We start from the raw sequence: 18,760 nt of genomic DNA, 5'->3' as shown, positions 1-18,760 counted from the left end.
CATAAACCATGAAATAATACTAGTAAACTAAAACGTAACTTCGCTTTATGATAGTAAACAAAAATGGTAAATGCATAATAAATTGTTGTCTTGGTCTTCTTTTTTCCCCCAAAACAATTCTTTCATTTTAGGAGTTCATTTTATAGAATTAATGCTAAAACAGGGGAATAACTGAAATCCAAATAATTTTCGTGGATTAATATATTTATTTGCAAAAACATGTATTTTTCTAAGGAATGCTTTTTTGTTGACTATAGCTCCGGTAGGTGGCTACCACAAAGATGAAGTTTGACAATTGTGTTTTTTGTATCACTGAGGAACAACAAAATTGACGGAAATGGCGACACAAAAACCCGTAGAATGGGTATCTTCGTTGATTATTCGTTTCGAAGAACAGGTAAGTTCAATTTTTGCACATGTAACTTATTTTTCCAACCCGTAAACGAAGTATTGCCCTAGTCGGCGGTGGGGATCTCTGGGTCCATTCATACATTCGCCATGGGATTCTGTAGCCGTGCGTAGGCGCATGCTAGTGTATTGATTGCGGCTCGTTCAGTTTCATTCACAATGGATGTGTTTACATTCAACTCAAAATATAACATCAACCATCTCAGTTATACTGATATTATTCCTTTTTTTTTAGTTACCTTATCGCACAGGACCCCAAACATCACATGCCCGTCAAATGGTGGAGCAAAATAAGGAGTGTCTCATCCAAATTAGCAAATATAAATTTTCTCTTGTGATATCAGGACTTACAAAGATTTTACAGAGAGTTAATGAATCAGTAAGTTTTATATGTTATAGTTTAGTGTCATACCACCACACGTGTATGTAAACAAAGAAAGTGATTATGACTTTATCTTCCTTCCAACAGAGAACACATGGACCTGACTATGAGAAAAATTATTATGAATCTTTGTTAATTGTATTAGACACTTTAGAGAAATGCCTAAGTGGTCAACCAAAAGACACAACAAGGTTTGATGAAGCCATGAATGTTAAACTGCTACTGCGAGAAATCTGCCAATTCATTGGTACATCCTGTTTAAAATTATTCAGACTGGCATCATATTAAATTTATACAAATTGATATAGATTTGCCAAATGAAAACCCTATGGTTAACCAGCTTAAAGCTTTAGCTTCAAAAGTTTTATTTGCTCTTAGTCTTAACAATTTCAATGCTGTTTTCAGCCGGATATCATCAAGGTAAACTGGAGCGACTAGTATCATTTATGCTAATGTTTTAATTCGAAAATTTCTCTAGACTACAAGAATTAAGTTCATCCAACGAAGAAAATCCTGACTTAAGTGACATCGAACTCATCCAACACATTAATGTAGATACTATACGACTTATAAAATTGTTGAACGGTACGGAAAAAGTTTTTTTTTTAAATATATATAAATGAAAATTCAAAAAAATTCACATTTTGTATCCAGAGACAATATCAAAAAGTAAGCTATTAAGAAAATCGGTGCACCTAGTTTTGATCGCCTCCCTAGAAAAAGCTATTTGGAATTGGATGGACACGTATCCGCATGAGTTCACCGAAATTCAAGTACGTAACTAGAAAGAAAAAAAATAGAAGACGACATAGTAATTGTAATAATCACCTAACAAATATAGAAATGTCCTAATGCGGATTTATCCAAGTGTTGTGAGCAGCTATTTGACATACTTGATTCATTTGCCGAAAATAATAAGCGACGGGCGGCTGTATGGCCGTTACAAATCATGTTGTTGGTTATATCACCTAAAGTGTTGGAAGAAATTGTAAACGCAGACTCTGGAGCACCTTGTTCTCCTCGTCATTCGCGTAAAAAGACATTTCTAGGTAAAACCCTTTTCCATCTTCTTGACAAACAATCACTTAATCTATTCCATTTTATCTTCAGACTCCCTCAAAAAAGCCCTCGCTCCCCACAGCTCTAGTCGACAATTGACAGAAGCCGCTGCAGTCACTGCTGTCAAGCTCTGCAAGGTTTCCACTTACATTCACTTCTTGGATTCCGGCAATGTTGTTTTCGCACTTGTTCAATCTGTTCTCAACGATTTGAAGGTGATAACGTCAATATTTTTCATATTTTGAAGTTATTGACAACTGGGTTGACCGTTTGAGCAGGTGTTGCTGTTTAATCCGGGCAAGCCATTTTCCCGCGGGCAGGCGTATATGAATCAAGACATTGATTTAATGATTGATTGTTTCGTTTCTTGTTTTCGCATCAATCCCCATAACAACGAAGCTCTCAAAGTCTGCCTCAATCCACACTCACCTCCAACGTTTCACTATGTGCTCGTCGCTTCCCTCTATAGGTGACTTCAATATCATTCGGGTTCTGTTATTTTGCATGTTTAACGTATGCATTACCAATTTTAAGGATTATAACGCAACAACTATTGTCATGGTGGCCACACATTGACCTAATGTACAACAAATCAGCCGAATTGCGGGCCATGTTTATCGACACATTGACGAAAGTCACGCAAGGTTGCATCTCTCACACTCCACTTCGAATGATACAAGTACGTAGGGTTTTGACTGACTAAGAATAGCCCCGTATTTTTTATCGAATCTTGATTGTGTTATCAGTAAGCATTATCTTTCCTGTAATTATTGTTCATTTGTTTGTGAATCACGCTTCAATGGATTCATTTACAGTTGTGTCAGGTAACTTCTACAGTTGAGCATTATTGTTGTCTGTATTTAATTCCAAGTTAACCAATTATGTACGTATGTTCCTTCTTTATATGTCTTTTTTTTTCTCCTCCTTTTTTTGACAGAGTCTTACACTGAAAGAAAAAGTCAACCCGCTAAAAAACTTCAAGGAAAAAGCATCGGAGGAGGGCCCTTCGTACAAAAACTTATTGTTGTCCATGGTCCGACTGATTCATGCTAATCCACTACTCATGTTGAACGTAATTCCGTTCTGAATTACCATTGGAATAGTGTTACATTGTTTTTCTCTTCCTCAGAACCAAGGAAAAGCTGGACATGAGATTCAGAGTTCTACACTAGAGTTAATCAATGGGCTAGTTTCACTGGTTCATCAACCTAATATGGCCGACATGGCGCAAGAGGCTATGGACGCTCTTCTTGTTCTTCACCAGCCAGAGAAGATCGAGATGTGGAACCCTGAAGCTCCAATTAACACCTTTTGGGATGTCAGGTAATTCGTGTGATTACAGGAGTTAAGGTTTTTAACTAAGAATATTGTTTCCAATGGGAACCATGCAGTTCGCAAGTTTTATTCAGTATATCACAAAAGCTGATACAACATCAAATTGTGAATTATACTGACATATTACGATGGCTACGCGAGGTACTGACATGTCGAAACTCCTTTCTGCTTCGCCATCGAGACTATGCTAACGTAGGTAGTCAGGTCAGCGTGGCGAAGCAAGCACACATCAAACTTGAGGTAAGACAATAATAACCCGTTGAACTCCCTTGGTTACCTGATCGATCTTACGTTTTAACTCTCTATTAGGTGGTGTTTTTCCTCTATCTCTGGAGTATTGATATGGACGCCGTTCTCGTTTCGATGAGTTGTTTCAACCTACTGTGCGAAGAAGCTGATATTCGTTGCGGAAGTGATGACGTGACCGTCACGTACTTGCTGCCCAATTACCACGTGTATCAGGAACTTGCCGCCGCTTCCACGGTTCTTACAACTGGTAAATTCATCGCTTGTTCCCTTCTTTGTCTCTTAACGTCTTCTGGTCTTATGTCCCTTAGTCACTGACCTAGTTCAGTGATATTCTTTATATTTGTAAATCAATCTGTCTTCCATTTCACAATCCACCATTACAGCCGGCTTGGATTCTCGTGCTCCCTGCCAACAACTACAGCACGGTAATTTGCGGTCTACTTTTTGTAGACTGTTCTGGCCTGGGTTTCGTTCTTCATTTTTTTATTAATTTTTAAAATTGAGTTTTATTTTATTATTATTATTATTATTTTTTTTTTTTATTTATTCTCTAGTTAAATTTTTTTGGTAACGTTTTTCATTGTATTACAGGTCGTGCTGCCTTACAGAAACGAATCATGACGCTCCTGCGAAAAATTGAACATTGTACGCCTGGATGTCTGCAGGTAAAATTTAGTTAGTTGATTGAATATCCAAATCGAATTCGCTAATTTTTTCCTAGGCTTGGGAAGATACATTTAAAAACTGGGATATCGCCACGAAGCAGTTACAGTCCTATCCGAAGGCCCGCGTCGAAGAAGGGCAAACAAACGAATCTTTTCATCGATCAGCTGGAAAGCGAAGAGCATCTCATCAGAGCACAGAACACGAACTTGAAGTTTGTCGTCATACTTCTTATTGTGGGCGTTTGATTGATGTTAATCTGTTATGGAATTATTACCACATTTAGGATCAAGTCAATGAATGGGCCAACATGACGGGCTTTCTTTGTGCGCTTGGAGGAGTGTGTCTGCAAAGGCGCTCGCCACGACCAATTTTATCATCAACATCTACTTCTTCGGGAGGAGTAATTGACAGGAAATCCAACGTAATTTATACCTAAATTCAAACCCATTGTAGTGTTAATTGATGAATACCACCTTTTGATGCAGCTTGCTGTGAATGCCTTGAGCCAGCTACAAGATAATAATCAGTACTGCCCGGTGACCTCGTTTGTGGGACATTTATTACGGCTTTTGCTCTGTGCCAATGAGAAATTTGGTGCCCAAATCCAGAAACACGTCAAAGAGCTAGTAGGCCATGAAATGGCTCCAGCTTTATATCCAATCCTCTTTGATCAGATCAAGGCACTAGTGGAAAAATTTTTCGATCACACTGGCCAGGTGGTGGTCAATGAATCACATACGCAGTTCATCGAGCACGTCATTTTCATAATGAAAAATGTGCTAGAGAACAGCAATAACAAGAATGACACTCCCGCCGAGCATTTGGGAGTCACCAGCATAGAAGGCATGATGCTGGCGATTGTTCGGTAAAGTTTTGTTCTTGGTTTTCTACACTAGCATTTTCTAAGGTTTTCCGTGCTTTGTTTTGTTTGTTTCTTTTTCTCTCATTTACCAGGTATGTTCGGCATTTAGATACCACTGTTCATGCGATACACATCAAAACGAAACTGTGCCAATTGGTGGAAACGATGATGGCTCGTCGAGATGATTTGGCCTTCCGTCAGGAGATGAAGTTTCGTAATAAACTAGTCGAATACCTCACCGACTGGGTCATGGGGAACTCGCATCAAATTGCTCCACCCAGTTCTGGCGACGTTAGCTCTATAACAAGGTATCCAATAACTGTTCTGAGAAGGACAGAAAAACATTTTGTTTTATTTACCTTCCCTGTGTATGTTTTGGTTAATTAATATTTATAATTTAATTGTTCAATTGTTACTTGTTAATTTTTTTCTATCTAGTATTTTTTCTGACTTTTCTCATTTTTGTGTTTCGCTTAGGGATTTGGATCAAGCATGCATGGATGCGGTTGCGGCTTTATTGCGGGGCTTGCCACTTCAGCCGGAAGAATCAGACCGTGGCGATCTGATGGAAGCCAAGTCACAATTGTTTCTGAAATACTTCACCCTTTTTATGAACCTCTTGAATGATTGCACCGACGTTTCTGAAATTGAAAAAGAAGTTGGTGCCCGCTCCCGAGTCGGAGTTGCTGTGGGAGTTGGTGTCGGTGCCGTGGCTGTAGCAGCATCTCGGCTAGCAAACCTGCGCAACTCTACTATTCAGGTCTAGATCATTATTGTACAGCATTGCGATTTTCGATGATTGTTAGAACACCCATCTCTAACATATATGTGCAGGCTATGTCAAATCTTCTTAGTGCCAACATTGACTCTGGCCTAATGCATTCAATTGGTCTTGGCTACCATAAAGACCTCCAGACTCGTGCAGCATTCATCGAAGTATTGACCAAAATACTTCAGCAAGGAACCGAGTTCGACACCTTGGCGGAAACAGTACTTGCAGATCGCTTTGAGCAGCTAGTTCAGCTTGTTACTATGATCGGTGACAAAGGCGAATTACCAATCGCTATGGCATTGGCATCGGTTGTTGTCACCCCACAAATGGCAAGTATTCTTTAAATCAGCAATGGAATATGAATCTTATTAGGTCTCGTATACAGGATGAGTTAGCCAGAGTGTTTGTGACACTTTTTGATGCAAAGCATTTGTTAGCCCCGCTGTTATGGAATATGTTCTACAAGGAGGTCGAAGTTTCCGATTGTATGCAAACACTTTTTCGGGGAAACAGTCTGGCTTCCAAGGTAAGTGTGGCTCCCATAGCAAAGTGAACATTAAAAAATATTGCGTGTTTTTTTTCCTGTATTAGATCATGGCATTCTGCTTCAAAATCTATGGTGCGTCATATCTGCACAATTTACTACAACCCCTTTTGAAGCCGCTGCTTGAAAATCCATCCATGAGTTTCGAAGTTGATCCAGCGCGATTGGACGCAAAAGATGATATTAATGAAAATCGCAGTAATCTAGTGACCTTAACAGAACGCGTCTTCTGTGCCATCGTCTCATCTGCGGATAAGTTTCCAACACAGCTTCGTAGCATGTGTCATTGTCTTTATCAGGTTTTAAGCAAGCGTTATCCGCAATTTCCTCAAAACAATATCGGAGCTGTGGGCACGGTGATATTTTTGCGCTTCATCAATCCAGCTATCGGTAGGTTAAATGACTTGTATCTAAGTTCGGCATATCGGTCTGAACAATTTGTTTCTGATCCGCATAGTGTCTCCCTACGAAATGGGCATCCTTGATCGACAGCCGCCTCTTACGATTAAGAGAGGTTTGATGCTGATGTCCAAGACCTTACAAAATATTGCCAATCACGTTGAATTCTCAAAAGAGCAGCATATGCTTTATTTCAACGATCTGTTGAGGTGACTATACCGTAAATAACGTACCTTTTACCGCGCTTCATTCAACTTGTGTTTGCTTTAAAGATCTCATTTCGATGCTGGACGACGTTTCTTCATTCAAATCGCCTCTGACTTCGAAACAGCTGAACAAGGCAGCAGCCATTCCATGGCTTTTATCAGTGATGCCAACGTGCTGGCGCTACATCGTTTGTTATGGAACCACCAGGAAAAAATCGGTGATTATTTGTCATCAAGCCGAGACCACAAAGCTGTTGGAAGGAGACCCTTCGACAAAATGGCCACCCTTTTGGCTTATTTAGGACCACCCGAACATAAACCCGTCGATTCTCAGTAAGGAAACAAGCCAATCTTTTGTTTTTAACAAATGGCATCCACGCATTTTTTTATAACCATAGATGGAGCAGTATGGACATGACGAGCACAAAATTTGAAGAAATCATGTCTAAGCACAATATGCACGAGAAAGACGAATTCAAATCCATAAAGTCGCTCAACATCTTCTACCAAGCAGGCACCTCGAAGGCTGGCAATCCTGTCTTTTATTATATTGCGCGGCGTTACAAAATCGGCGAGACGAATGGTGATCTGCTAATTTATCACGTGATCTTAACCCTGAAACCCTTCTGCAGTAAGCCGTTCGAGTTGGTGGTTGATTTCACCCACACTTGCTCCGACAATCGCTTTCGTACCGAATTTCTTCAGAAATGGTTCGTCGTCCTGCCAGAAATTGCCTACGAAAACATACACGCCTGCTACATTTATAATTGCAACTCATGGGTTCGTGAGTATACGAAATACCATGATCGCATCTTAGCTCCTTTAAAAGGTATAAGGAAATTTAGTGGGTTTATTTTTCATTGGAATACTTTAAACAAATATTGTTTTCGATGCAGGCAATCGAAAACTTTATTTTCTTGACGGCCCTCAGCGGCTAAGCGAATTTGTTGACGTGGAACAACAGAAATTACCAGGAGCTACCCTCTCGCTTGACGAAGACCTTAAAGTTTTTAACAATGCATTGAAGCTATCGCACAAAGACACGAAGGTTGCCATCAAGGTGGGCCCAACCGCCATCCAGGTGACGGCTGCCGAGAAGACCAAGGTTTTGTCGCATTCTGTTTTGTTGAACGACGTGTACTATGCATCCGAAATCGAGGAAGTGTGTCTTGTCGACGACAACCAGTTCACCCTAACGATTGCCAATGAATCTGGACCACTGTCCTTTATCCATAATGATTGTGACAGCATCGTTCAAGCCATCATTCACATAAGGACACGCTGGGAGCTCTCACAGCCGGATTCCGTTACCGTTCATCAGAAAATCCGACCGAAGGATGTGCCTGGCACGCTGCTAAACATGGCCCTTCTCAATCTTGGCTCGTCTGATCCTAACCTGAGAACGGCTGCCTACAATTTGCTATGCGCCCTAACAGGCACGTTCGACTTGAAAATCGAGGGGCAATTGTTGGAAACATCGGGCCTTTGCATTCCCAGTAATAACACGCTATTCATCAAATCCGTCAGCGAGAAACTGGGCCACAATGAACCTCATCTTACGCTGGAATTCTTGGAAGAGTGCATTCAGGGCTTCCGGGCTTCAACCATTGAACTGAAACATCTTTGCCTTGAGTATATGACTCCCTGGCTGCCTAATTTAGTGCGCTTTTGCAAGCATTCAGATGAGACCAAACGTCAAAAGGTGGCCATCATTCTGGACAAGCTTATCACTTTAACAATTGAAGAAGTCGAGATGTACCCTTCCATCCAAGCAAAGATCTGGGGTAACCTCGGAATCGTCTCAGAACTGATTGACATGATTCTTGATAGCTTTATCAAGCGGTCAGTGACGGGCGGGCTAGGTTCAGCCCAGGCCGAAATCATGGCTGACACAGCAGTTGCCCTGGCTTCAGCAAACGTTCAGCTCGTGGCACGCAAAGTTATAGGTCGTCTTTGTCGTGTCTTAGAAAAGACTTGCACAAGCCCTACTGCGAACCTAGAGCAGCATTTGATGTGGGATGACATCGCCATCTTGGCACGTTATTTGCTCATGTTGTCATTCAATAACTGCCTAGACGTGGCCCGCCATCTACCCTATCTCTTCCACTCGATTACTTTGCTGGTGTGTACGGGCCCCCTGAGCCTTCGAGCTTCCCTTCATGGCTTAGTGATCAACATCATTCATTCACTCTGCACTTGTACGAAACCTTCGTTTTCGGAAGAGACACGGCGCGTGTTGAACCTTTCGCTGGATGAGTTTTCGTTACCCAAATTCTATCTGCTCTTTGGCATCAGCAAAGTGAAATCGGCGGCGGTAACTGCCTTCCGTTCCAGCTATAGGCATGGACCTGGAGAGCGATCATGGCATAATGTAGAACGCAGCTTCTCAGGCTCAGCTGCTTCAGATCGTGAACGTCTCTCTCTTACTTCTCTTGAAATTATCACGGATGCTTTGCTGGAAATGCTTGAGGCGTGCGCCCGCGACATTCCCGAATGCGATTGGGTCCAGGCATGTTTCATAGTCACTTCCACGTTGGAAATTTTTTTAATTGGCCTGTAAACATTGTTTTGTCATTGCAGGTATGGACTACTCTAGCGAAAAGCTTTGCATTCCGGTACAATCCAGCGCTGCAGCCAAGGGCGCTGATTGTTTACGGTTGTATTAGTAAGGTGATAACGGATCGCGATGTAAAACAGCTGTTGCGTATTCTGGTTAAAGCCCTGGAAAGCTTCACTGATACGACATTGATTGATGCCATCGTTATGTGCTTGACGCGAGTCCTACCGCTTCTCCGACCGGAATCGCCTATTCATCCGGCAGTCTTCTGGGTGGCCATCTCAGTTCTGCAACTCGACGAAGTATCTCTTTACGCCTCTGGTCTAGCCCTTTTGGAACAAAACTTACATACGCTCGACTCCCAGGTAAAGTTAAATTTCATTCTCAAATCCAAAGCAACAATTAATAGTTTAAGTTCTCTGATAGGGTCTTTTTGAGTCACGTTCACTAGAACAGGTTATAATGGCGGCACGGGAACCCTTAGAATGGCATTTTAAGCAGCTAGACCACACTGTCGGTCTTAGCTTCAAGGTATATTCAAACTTCAAAATCTTTTCTCTACATTGTTGTGATTCGACATTGTAATCGGTGTTTATTTTTTAGACGAGCTTCCACTTTGCGTTGGTCGGCCACCTTTTAAAAGGCTTCCGACATTTGACGCCAACGACAGTCTCGCGCACAACTCGCATTCTCAACATGCTGCTGGCAATCGTGGCGAAACCAAACAAACGCGACAAGTTCGAAGTGACTCCGCAGTCAGTTGCCTACCTGGCCGCATTAGTTTCCGTGTCCGAGGAGGTTCGCGGCCGTTGTCACGCCCGGCAGCCACGATTGCGCAGCAACAATAGTTCTGGATCGGGATCAGGTTCCGGCTCAGGTTCGGTTTCTGGCTCGGCAATGGGCTCGAACGATCCATTCAACGTCAGTGACCTTCGTCTTGATCTCCATTCTGCTGGAATTCGGCATAACTCTTCCACCTTGGGTGGTGGGGGAGGCATAGGCAACCACCAAGCTGGGGGAACTGGAGCGACAACTACTACGGGTACTGGTAGTCTTAGTCCTATCAGCAATTACAGCTGTGCCAGCACAGCTTTGTTACATACATCGGCCAGCCACAATGCGCTTTCAAGCATCCAAGGCTCTACGCTCAACAGTCCCATTTCATCTGGTTCCAATAATTCAAGTACCACGCATCTTCTGGTTCCGATCGGTGGCGGATCCTGTAGCTCTCAGACGGCACTGATTCCTAGTCTGGTGGATTCTGATTCACCACCTCCCGGACGACGCCAAACGTCGTGGGATTTGTTAGACCAGAACGCCATTACTCAGGCTAAACAACAGCAGCAAAAGCAACAACACCAATCGCAGCTTCAAAATCAATCGGCACAAGCTCAGCAGCAAGCAGACGGTCCGGGTGCAAAGGCTCTCTTCAAAACCCAACGGTCTTTCTCGGTTCCGACTACACGGGATCAGCGGTCTTTGGAGCGCAATGCTAGCAATTGCCAGAAAGCTGGCGAGCGCAGTCAATCTCCTAATTCCAACAATAATGCCAACTGCACGACAGTCAACAGTAGCGCCGGCACGACAACGCCCACACCACCTGCCAGCTGTACCCGCCGACCTGATCGAGGCTCTGTTTCTGGCGAATCTAATTGCCTTCTAGATCCCGAAATTCTCACCAACTTCCCCACCCAAGCTCTGGTGTTGACGGTGCTAGCGACTTTGGTCAAGTATACAACGGACGAGAATGAAATGCGAGTCCTGTACGAATATTTAGCCGAAGCGTCGGTAGTCTTCCCCCGAGTCTTCCCCATTATTCATTCGTTGTTGGATGCAAAAATCACCAATGTTCTCTCGCTCTGTCACGATCAGGGCATCCTTGCCGCTGTCCAGAGTATCATTCAGAATATGATTGCTCTTGAAGGAGCCGCTGGTGAACAACAACAACAATTACACTATCTGCAAAGCTGCGGATTCGGTGGACTGTGGCGCTTTGCTGGGCCTTTCACCAAGTCCAACTGTACGGCGGAAAGCGCTGAGCTCTTCGTCAATTGCTTGGAAGCTCTGGTAGAGACTTGTTTGCCAGCCGAAGAGGGTGAAGCCGATCTTGCGCCCTTCCCTTCTATGCTCAGCGTCTCCTCCAACATGAATCTGTCTTCTTCGCTGTCCTCCATCACTCTAGGCTCTCCCACCGACAAAGCAAAATAAAAAAGAAAAAGAGGAAAAAACAAACAAACAATATAATTACCCTTCTAGCTCGTCAAAAATGCCAACGAAAAAGAAGTAAACCTAACCAAGTTTGCCACTTCGCCAATTGATTGTTCTCAGTCTCTCCCTTTCCTCGCTCTCTGATGGAAAAGATTCCAGCATTTCACCACGTTCAAAGTCAGTGTTACAAAAGCATTGTGCGTCCCCCGATATGTGCGTGTTGCCCTTATTACTGTACAGTCCTTCTTTTGACCGTTCCTTCTTTTCTCCGTGTTTCACGGCTTGGCTGTGTGTATGTATCGTTGTCTCCTATTCTCACCTCCGTCTCTTTCTCGCCAGCTTTGATGCATTGTTCGTTTCTCGTTGATTTATTTCGTTTACAGCAACAACAACAACAACAACAAAAAACTGAAAATAGCAAAAAAAAAAATAATAATAATAATAACCAAAACAAAAACAAAAAAAAAAAAGGAGGAAAAAAAAATCACCATCAAGAAACCAACAGATGAAATTCCTCACGTTGATGGCAAAGTTGAAGCAGAGCCTACGGCGTGTTTGTTGTTTTTTTTCACGCTTCCTATACATATACAAGATGTTATGTATACATATATGAACAATTCTGTTGTGTGCGCGTAATTCGAATCGTGGCCCCAAGAGGTGACTGTTTTGACGTAGCTATTGTTATATTAACGAATCGTGCTGGCAAATGGCGGAAGAGTGATCGGAAGAATCCGAAACTTCGCATGCATTCACACACGTACACATGCGCGCACGCTACCGTTGTCCGTTATGATCTCGCTGTTTGAAGGAAAACAAATTTATTTATAAACAACTTCCCCCTGTACACTCACACACACGTTTACAGAAAACGTCGAATGTTTTTTTTTTTTTTTTCCGTTTTTGATGATAAATTTCTTCCGTTTCCAAATGCGCTCTCCTTCGTCCACCTATTTTTGGTTTTTATTCTCCTTTAGTATCTCGTCTTCGATATTTAACTCTTCGTCTTTCGTCATTGTAAAGTCGTTGGTTTGAATATAATCACAGTGCTACTTAAAACATGAACGTGTGTATTCTCTTAATACGGCCAAACCATCTAGAAACAATTATTTACAAAACGGCAATAGAATAACTATAAAAATGAATCGAATCATTTGCGAAGGTGAGTACGATGGTGCCGGTGAAGATCATGCTTTTGGGCGAATTTTTTCTCGCAGAATTCACATTGGTATGGTCTTGAATGAGCATGCGTCGCCTTGACGTGGCGATTTAAAGTGCCTACTTTCACGAATCGCATGCCGCACTGGTCACAAGCGAAAGGCTTAGCGTTCATGTGTGTTTCGCGGTGAGCTAAAAGTTCCTGCGTCGTGGCGAAACGTTCGGCGCAGAGAGCGCACATGTAACGTTTCTCCTCGATGACGATTTGGTGGTTGACGGCACTTACTGTCGAGACGCAGCTGTTTTTTTGGAGGTCAAGAGCTGTGTACTGCTGGCTGGTGCATGATGTTGGAGTTAGAGATTGAGTTATTGACAAGGGTAGAGGTAGTGAAGAGGCTGGTGGCAGGGGCTGCTGCTGTTGAAGCAGTGCCAGGTCTAACATATTAGATGCTTCAGATTCAGTGCCTCCTTGATGACAGGTCAAATTTAATATATCACAGCTTGTACAAGCATCCAAGTTAAGATTGTGAGAAGCTGAAAGGTCTATAATTGAATTGTCATACTGCAGATCTTGGCCTGTTAGTGAAAGGTCAAGACTCTGGGCTGATAAATCTAAAGTCTGAGGACAATACGTCAAGTTCAGTGATGTAGCATCATCCATATAAATATGGGTTCTCAGGTCTTGCAGTTCATGCATCCCAAGAAAATCAGGAGCAACAAAAACTTGATTGGATCTTGGTGGATCACTGAATGGGTAGGAGTAGTTGCAAAACTGTTGCCTCTGTCGCAATCTCCTATTAATTTCATCCTCCCTCGCTTTTCCCGTTAGGTTCAGGGGCAGCTCGTCTTCAATTTGTTGACGGTCACAAGCTTTCGATGACGAAAGAAGCAAACTGAGATCCATGCAAGTCACATCTTGGTCTTCGTGAGCTGGTACGTTTTGCTCCTGCAAGCACTGAGCAGAATACGAAAGATCTTGAACACCTTCGAAATCAGTAAAAGTTTCCGAATTTCGGTTGTTTCCGTAATAACTACAACTCGAAGAATTCATTTTTGAAGAAAAACTAGACGCTAAATTGAACTGCAGATCGCGTTGCTCCATTTTATGTTTACCAGAGTGGCAGCTTAGCTTGGTTGCTAGGTGACTGAACTTCGTCTGCAACAAGCTTCATCAGCTGACAGCCCAACTGTCATAATAAACGCCCTCCCGAAAGCTCTTCAGAAATTTTAAACGAGCTCGGCTGTTTTATCGGTAATTATCCCTTTCATCTGTTCACCTCTCTTCCCAACTTGAATTATTTCTAATTGTCCTTATAACATTTTATTTTACTGTAGTCGTTGTCTTCAGTAGAAGCAAAAGTTATATTTTTTCAGCTTTAAGCCGAATACAACTCAGTTCCCTTCAGTTTTGTCTAAAATGACGGATTCAAAATACTTCACTACCACGAAAAAAGGTGAAATTTTCGAGTTGAAATCGGAATTGAACAGTGAAAAAAAAGAAAAGAAACGGGAAGCAGTCAAAAAGGTAGTTTTTATTAGGGTTTCACAGAGTTGGAATTCCTCAAGAATAATGTGTGAATTTTTTACTTACAGGTTATTGCATCAATGACTGTTGGGAAGGATGTATCAGCACTTTTCCCAGATGTTGTTAACTGCATGCAAACTGACAACTTGGAACTGAAAAAATTGGTTTACCTTTATTTGATGAACTATGCAAAGAGTCAACCTGATATGGCCATTATGGCAGTTAACACTTTTGTCAAGGTAAGGTACACTGAGATCAGTTATGCAACAACTTAGTTTGATTCAAAATAAATAGAATAATGATTTATGCTTGGTGAATAGGATTGTGAGGATCCTAATCCTCTTATAAGAGCTCTAGCTGTGCGGACAATGGGCTGCATAAGAGTGGACAAGATCACAGAATACTTGTGTGAACCATTGAGAAAATGTCTAAAGGATGAGGATCCCTATGTCAGAAAAACAGCTGCAGTGTGTGTGGCAAAATTGCATGACATCAATGCTAGTCTAGTAGAAGACCAAGGATTCCTTGACCAACTAAAAGGTTTGACAATTCCTAGTTAACTAAAGTGTGAGATTGCAAATGATTCATTATTGTTTCCTGGTTAAATTACAGAACTTTTGAGCGACTCGAATCCTATGGTGGTTGCTAATGCTGTTGCAGCTTTATCCGAAATCAATGAAGCATCTAGTAGTGGTGTACCTCTTGTGGAAATGAATACCCAAACTATTAATAAGCTTTTGACAGCTTTGAATGAGTGCACTGAATGGGGTCAAGTTTTTATTCTAGATTCGATCTCTAACTATAGTCCTAAGGACGAAAGGGAGGCTCAAAGTATCTGTGAGCGAATTACCCCTCGTTTGGCTCATGCAAATGCCGCCGTAGTGCTCAGTGCCGTAAAAGGTATATTGCATCAAAAATTTGTACTGGCTTATTTATTTTATAAAAATCTTTAACATTGCTTTTCAGTCCTAATGAAGCTAATGGAAATGATGGCACCTGATGCAGACTTTGTTGTTAATTTGAGTAAAAAATTGGCTCCACCGCTCGTGACACTCTTGTCGTCTGAACCGGAAGTTCAGTATGTTGCTTTGCGAAACATCAATCTGATTGTTCAAAAACGACCAGACATTCTGAAGAACGAAATGAAGGTTTTCTTCGTCAAATACAATGACCCGATCTACGTCAAATTGGAGAAGCTGGACATCATGATCCGTCTTGCCAATCAATCCAACATTGCCCAAGTCTGGAAGAGAAAAATTACTTGACATTTTGGAATATTCTTATGTAACTTTCTGTTTATTACGAATAGGTGTTGTCTGAGCTGAAGGAGTACGCTACAGAAGTAGATGTTGATTTCGTTCGAAAAGCCGTGCGAGCAATCGGTCGATGCGCCATCAAAGTTGAACCCTCGGCCGAGCGATGCGTTAGCACTTTACTTGACCTCATTCAAACGAAAGTGAATTATGTCGTGCAAGAGGCTATCGTCGTCATCAAAGATATTTTCCGCAAATACCCCAATCGTTACGAGAGCATCATCTCCACCTTATGCGAGAACTTGGACACGCTGGATGAGCCTGAAGCCCGAGGCTCCATGATCTGGATCATTGGAGAGTATGCCGAACGTATCGACAATGCTGATGAACTATTGGAAAGTTTCCTGGAGGGCTTCCAGGTAATAATAAAATTCTATTCGACAATGCGTGAAAACTGAAATCAATATTTTAATCAATTTAGGATGAGAGTACCCAAGTACAGCTGCAGCTGCTAACCGCCATAGTCAAGCTATTCCTCAAACGCCCTGCGGACACGCAAGAATTGGTCCAGCAAGTTCTGACACTAGCCACACAGGTAATTAACTTTGTTTTTCCCTGTTGCATGGTGACTTACTTATCTTGGTATTTCCCAGGATTCCGACAACCCAGATTTACGTGATCGTGGCTTCATTTACTGGCGTCTATTGTCGACTGATCCGGCGGCGGCACGTGAGGTGGTGTTGGCTGACAAGCCACTGATTTCTGAAGAAACGGATCTTCTGGAACCGTCACTGCTTGATGAACTCGTCTGTCACATTGCTTCGCTGGCCTCCGTCTATCACAAACCGCCTTCCGCTTTTGTGGAAGGTCGTGGATTGGGCTCCTCCCGCCGTGCTCTTCCTACTCGCTCTGGATCACAAGACATCTTGGAGTCGAGCCCTTCTCACGGAGAGCGTTCTGGAGTAATTCCCACCCAAGAATCGCTGATTGGCGATCTACTAACAATGGATCTTGGCGGTCCACCAGTACCATCTTCAGTGCCCGCCACGCCATTCGCTTCATCCGGGCTGGATCTGTTGAGCGGCGGGTTGGATGGGTTGCTCAGCGATAGTCCTTCCGTTCCGCCGCCGCAAGCTGCACCAGCACCTTCTGTTGGTCTCCTCGGTGACATTTTCGGTCTTGCACCTTCCGCATCTACGTCGTACGTCGCTCCAAAGCAGGTCAGAACCGTAACCGCTTGTTCTTTGCGCTACAGCGATCAGTAACATACATAACATACATCCTTTTTTTTTCCATTGGGTTTCAGATGTGGTTGCCAGCTGCTCGTGGTAAAGGCCTAGAGATTACAGGCACCTTCTCTCGTCGCAACGGCCAAATTCAAATGGAGATGACGATGACGAACAGAGCCATGCAACCCATGATGCAATTTGCTGTTCAACTGAACAAGAACAGCTTTGGCTTGGTGCCTGCTGCCCCATTACACGTAGTCTCTCCATTGGCACCAAATCAGTCTTATGAAGCTGTTTTGCCTCTCAATCCGACTGGTCCCGTCCAGAGAATGGAACCCCTCACCAACCTTCAAGTTGCCATCAAGAACAACATTGACGTTTTTTACTTTGCCGTCGTTATGCCGATGAACATCTTCTTTGCTGAAGACGGGCAAATGGACAAACGGGTCTTTTTGTCTACGTGGAAGGACATCCCTGCTGCCAATGAGGTACAATACACCATCAACAACGTGAATATGAGTGCCGACGCCGTCTCGTCCAAGATGCAGCAGAACAACGTTTTCACCATCGCAAAGCGTAACGTCGAAGGTCAAGACATGCTGTATCAATCACTCAAGCTAGTTAACGGTATTTGGATTCTTTCCGAGTTGAAGATGCAACCCGGCAATCCAACACTGATCCTGGCAGTCAAGACTAGGGCGCCGGATGTTTCAGCCGGCGTCAACACTGCATTTGACGCTATCCTTCACAGTTAGATGTTATTCTTTGTTTTGTTTTTTTTCAAATTTTTTCTTTTCTTATTCTCCCCAATTTGTCTCCGTGAACCAGTGTAGACATGTTTCAATTTCGAATGTCAGTTGAGCTTAGCTTTAACTGTTTTTCATCTTCACCCAACATTCCTCCTGTGCTTTTCCCTCGTACCTTTCTTCTCTTTGCTGTTATGTTGGATGGAGCGTAATAATTATTTGTTTTCTATCTTCTTGGCATACACATTGTGTTATCGAAATCATGCTGCTAGTAAGTTTATGTGTTAATTAGTTACTGTTGTCAACCATAGAATATCCTCATTTCCCCAGTCCGTTGATGATTTGTTACTACATAAATTACAACTGCCCATCGAAGGAATATCCGGATTGTGGTTCCAGATGAAATGGAAAGTCATTACTTTCATACCGTTTTTGATGTGGTCATGGTAGAAAGGGAAGCTCTTTTGTTTTGATAACGGCTAGCGACCGATGCTACTGATTGAGGTGTTGACTGTGCCGTCTTCAAATAGAAATCAGTGGTTTAGATTATCTTGATTCCTTGGGATATACTTTCGCTGGTTAACTGAAGTAGAAAGTAAATGCACTTTTCAATGGACGAGGAATACATTTTATTGCACACGGCATCGTTATTCCCGTTGTTCTTCGCCATACTAGCATGTTTTAGCATTAGATTGCAAAGATCTCACTCGATGTCCAGTGAAAATGATGGTCTTGCATTGCGCAAAAGCTTATGATATCTATTTCCCCTTTCTCGTATTTTCATGTTGCATTCATCAGTCGGTATTCGCATAAAATCTAGTGAAAACAAGACTCCCCAATGTGGAATCGTAATCTCTTTATTATACCCACAGAGATTGGCACCTGGAGAAGGTGCATCGCACGATGGCTTGATACTTCTATGTAATCAGGATGTAGTAATGTTTTATGTTGTTTTTTTATTTTTGAACTTCTAGCAGCGATCTTTCCATCGCATGAACTATTAATGCTTATACTCAGACTACGCATCGTTAAGGCTGAATAAATAATCTTACACGTGAACGAAGATAGGGCATTTTACGGTAATCCTCGTTGAAAGCTTTTGTAGCATTATTGACATCGAGCTGTAAATCTGACGTTCTCAAGATAGTTTTCAAATTATACACTTCAGTTGATGAACATAATATACTATCGATAATAAATCTCGA

General features: G+C 42.4%; 3 protein-coding genes across 7 annotated transcripts; 2 read left to right on the top strand and 1 right to left on the bottom strand.

Moving 5' to 3' along the window:
* Positions 1-182: 182 nt before the first annotated feature.
* Positions 183-12,703, top strand: LOC116930603 (neurofibromin). Of its 5 annotated transcripts, none has more exons than XM_032937965.2 (32): positions 183-397; positions 644-787; positions 878-1,037; positions 1,099-1,210; positions 1,269-1,375; positions 1,445-1,563; positions 1,632-1,839; positions 1,901-2,064; positions 2,128-2,318; positions 2,384-2,528; positions 2,665-2,673; positions 2,787-2,921; positions 2,979-3,172; positions 3,241-3,424; positions 3,494-3,680; positions 3,817-3,858; positions 4,025-4,098; positions 4,155-4,310; positions 4,383-4,520; positions 4,585-4,964; positions 5,054-5,269; positions 5,439-5,721; positions 5,796-6,062; positions 6,119-6,259; positions 6,325-6,667; positions 6,735-6,885; positions 6,949-7,215; positions 7,281-7,711; positions 7,779-9,391; positions 9,463-9,804; positions 9,866-9,970; positions 10,043-12,703. In XM_032937965.2, exons 1-32 carry the CDS (start codon positions 338-340, stop codon positions 11,645-11,647), a joined length of 8,673 nt encoding a protein of 2,890 aa, XP_032793856.1. In that variant the 5' UTR covers positions 183-337; the 3' UTR covers positions 11,648-12,703. The 5 variants fall into 5 exon arrangements, with proteins under 5 accessions (XP_032793856.1, XP_032793857.1, XP_032793858.1 ...); XM_032937969.2 differs by having other exon boundaries at positions 250-397; positions 460-787; XM_032937966.2 differs by lacking the exon at positions 2,665-2,673 and having other exon boundaries at positions 184-397.
* Positions 12,698-13,904, bottom strand: LOC116930639 (myoneurin). The gene has a single exon (XM_032938030.2). The coding sequence runs from the start codon at positions 13,902-13,904 to the stop codon at positions 12,795-12,797; it is 1,110 nt and encodes a 369-aa protein (XP_032793921.1). The 3' UTR covers positions 12,698-12,794.
* An 11-nt stretch (positions 13,905-13,915) lies between these two features.
* On the top strand, positions 13,916-17,815 carry LOC116930612 (AP-1 complex subunit beta-1). Its single transcript, XM_032937990.2, has 10 exons — positions 13,916-14,054; positions 14,138-14,327; positions 14,396-14,566; positions 14,648-14,867; positions 14,940-15,227; positions 15,294-15,568; positions 15,637-15,999; positions 16,062-16,175; positions 16,234-16,800; positions 16,887-17,815. The coding sequence occupies exons 2-10, from the start codon at positions 14,220-14,222 to the stop codon at positions 17,562-17,564; spliced, it is 2,784 nt and encodes a 927-aa protein (XP_032793881.2). The 5' UTR covers positions 13,916-14,054; positions 14,138-14,219; the 3' UTR covers positions 17,565-17,815.
* Positions 17,816-18,760: the final 945 nt, after the last annotated feature.

This window comes from Daphnia magna, linkage group LG9 (assembly GCF_020631705.1).
Source record: "Daphnia magna isolate NIES linkage group LG9, ASM2063170v1.1, whole genome shotgun sequence".
Lineage (NCBI taxonomy): Eukaryota > Metazoa > Arthropoda > Branchiopoda > Diplostraca > Daphniidae > Daphnia > Daphnia magna.
Note: the sequence above shows the minus strand (reverse complement) of the source record. Positions and strands in the feature narration are given on the sequence as shown.

Coding starts and splice junctions, on each gene's coding strand:
- LOC116930603 (XM_032937965.2), top strand. CDS start 338: ATGGCGACACAAAAACCCGTAGAATGGGTATCTTCGTTGATTATTCGT. Junction 1,211..1,268: donor TTCAGCCGGATATCATCAAG/GTAAACTGGAGC, acceptor AAATTTCTCTAG/ACTACAAGAATTAAGTTCAT. Junction 5,722..5,795: donor TGCGCAACTCTACTATTCAG/GTCTAGATCATT, acceptor ATATATGTGCAG/GCTATGTCAAATCTTCTTAG.
- LOC116930639 (XM_032938030.2), bottom strand. CDS start 13,904: ATGGAGCAACGCGATCTGCAGTTCAATTTAGCGTCTAGTTTTTCTTCA.
- LOC116930612 (XM_032937990.2), top strand. CDS start 14,220: ATGACGGATTCAAAATACTTCACTACCACGAAAAAAGGTGAAATTTTC. Junction 15,228..15,293: donor AGTGCTCAGTGCCGTAAAAG/GTATATTGCATC, acceptor ATTGCTTTTCAG/TCCTAATGAAGCTAATGGAA. Junction 16,176..16,233: donor TTCTGACACTAGCCACACAG/GTAATTAACTTT, acceptor GGTATTTCCCAG/GATTCCGACAACCCAGATTT.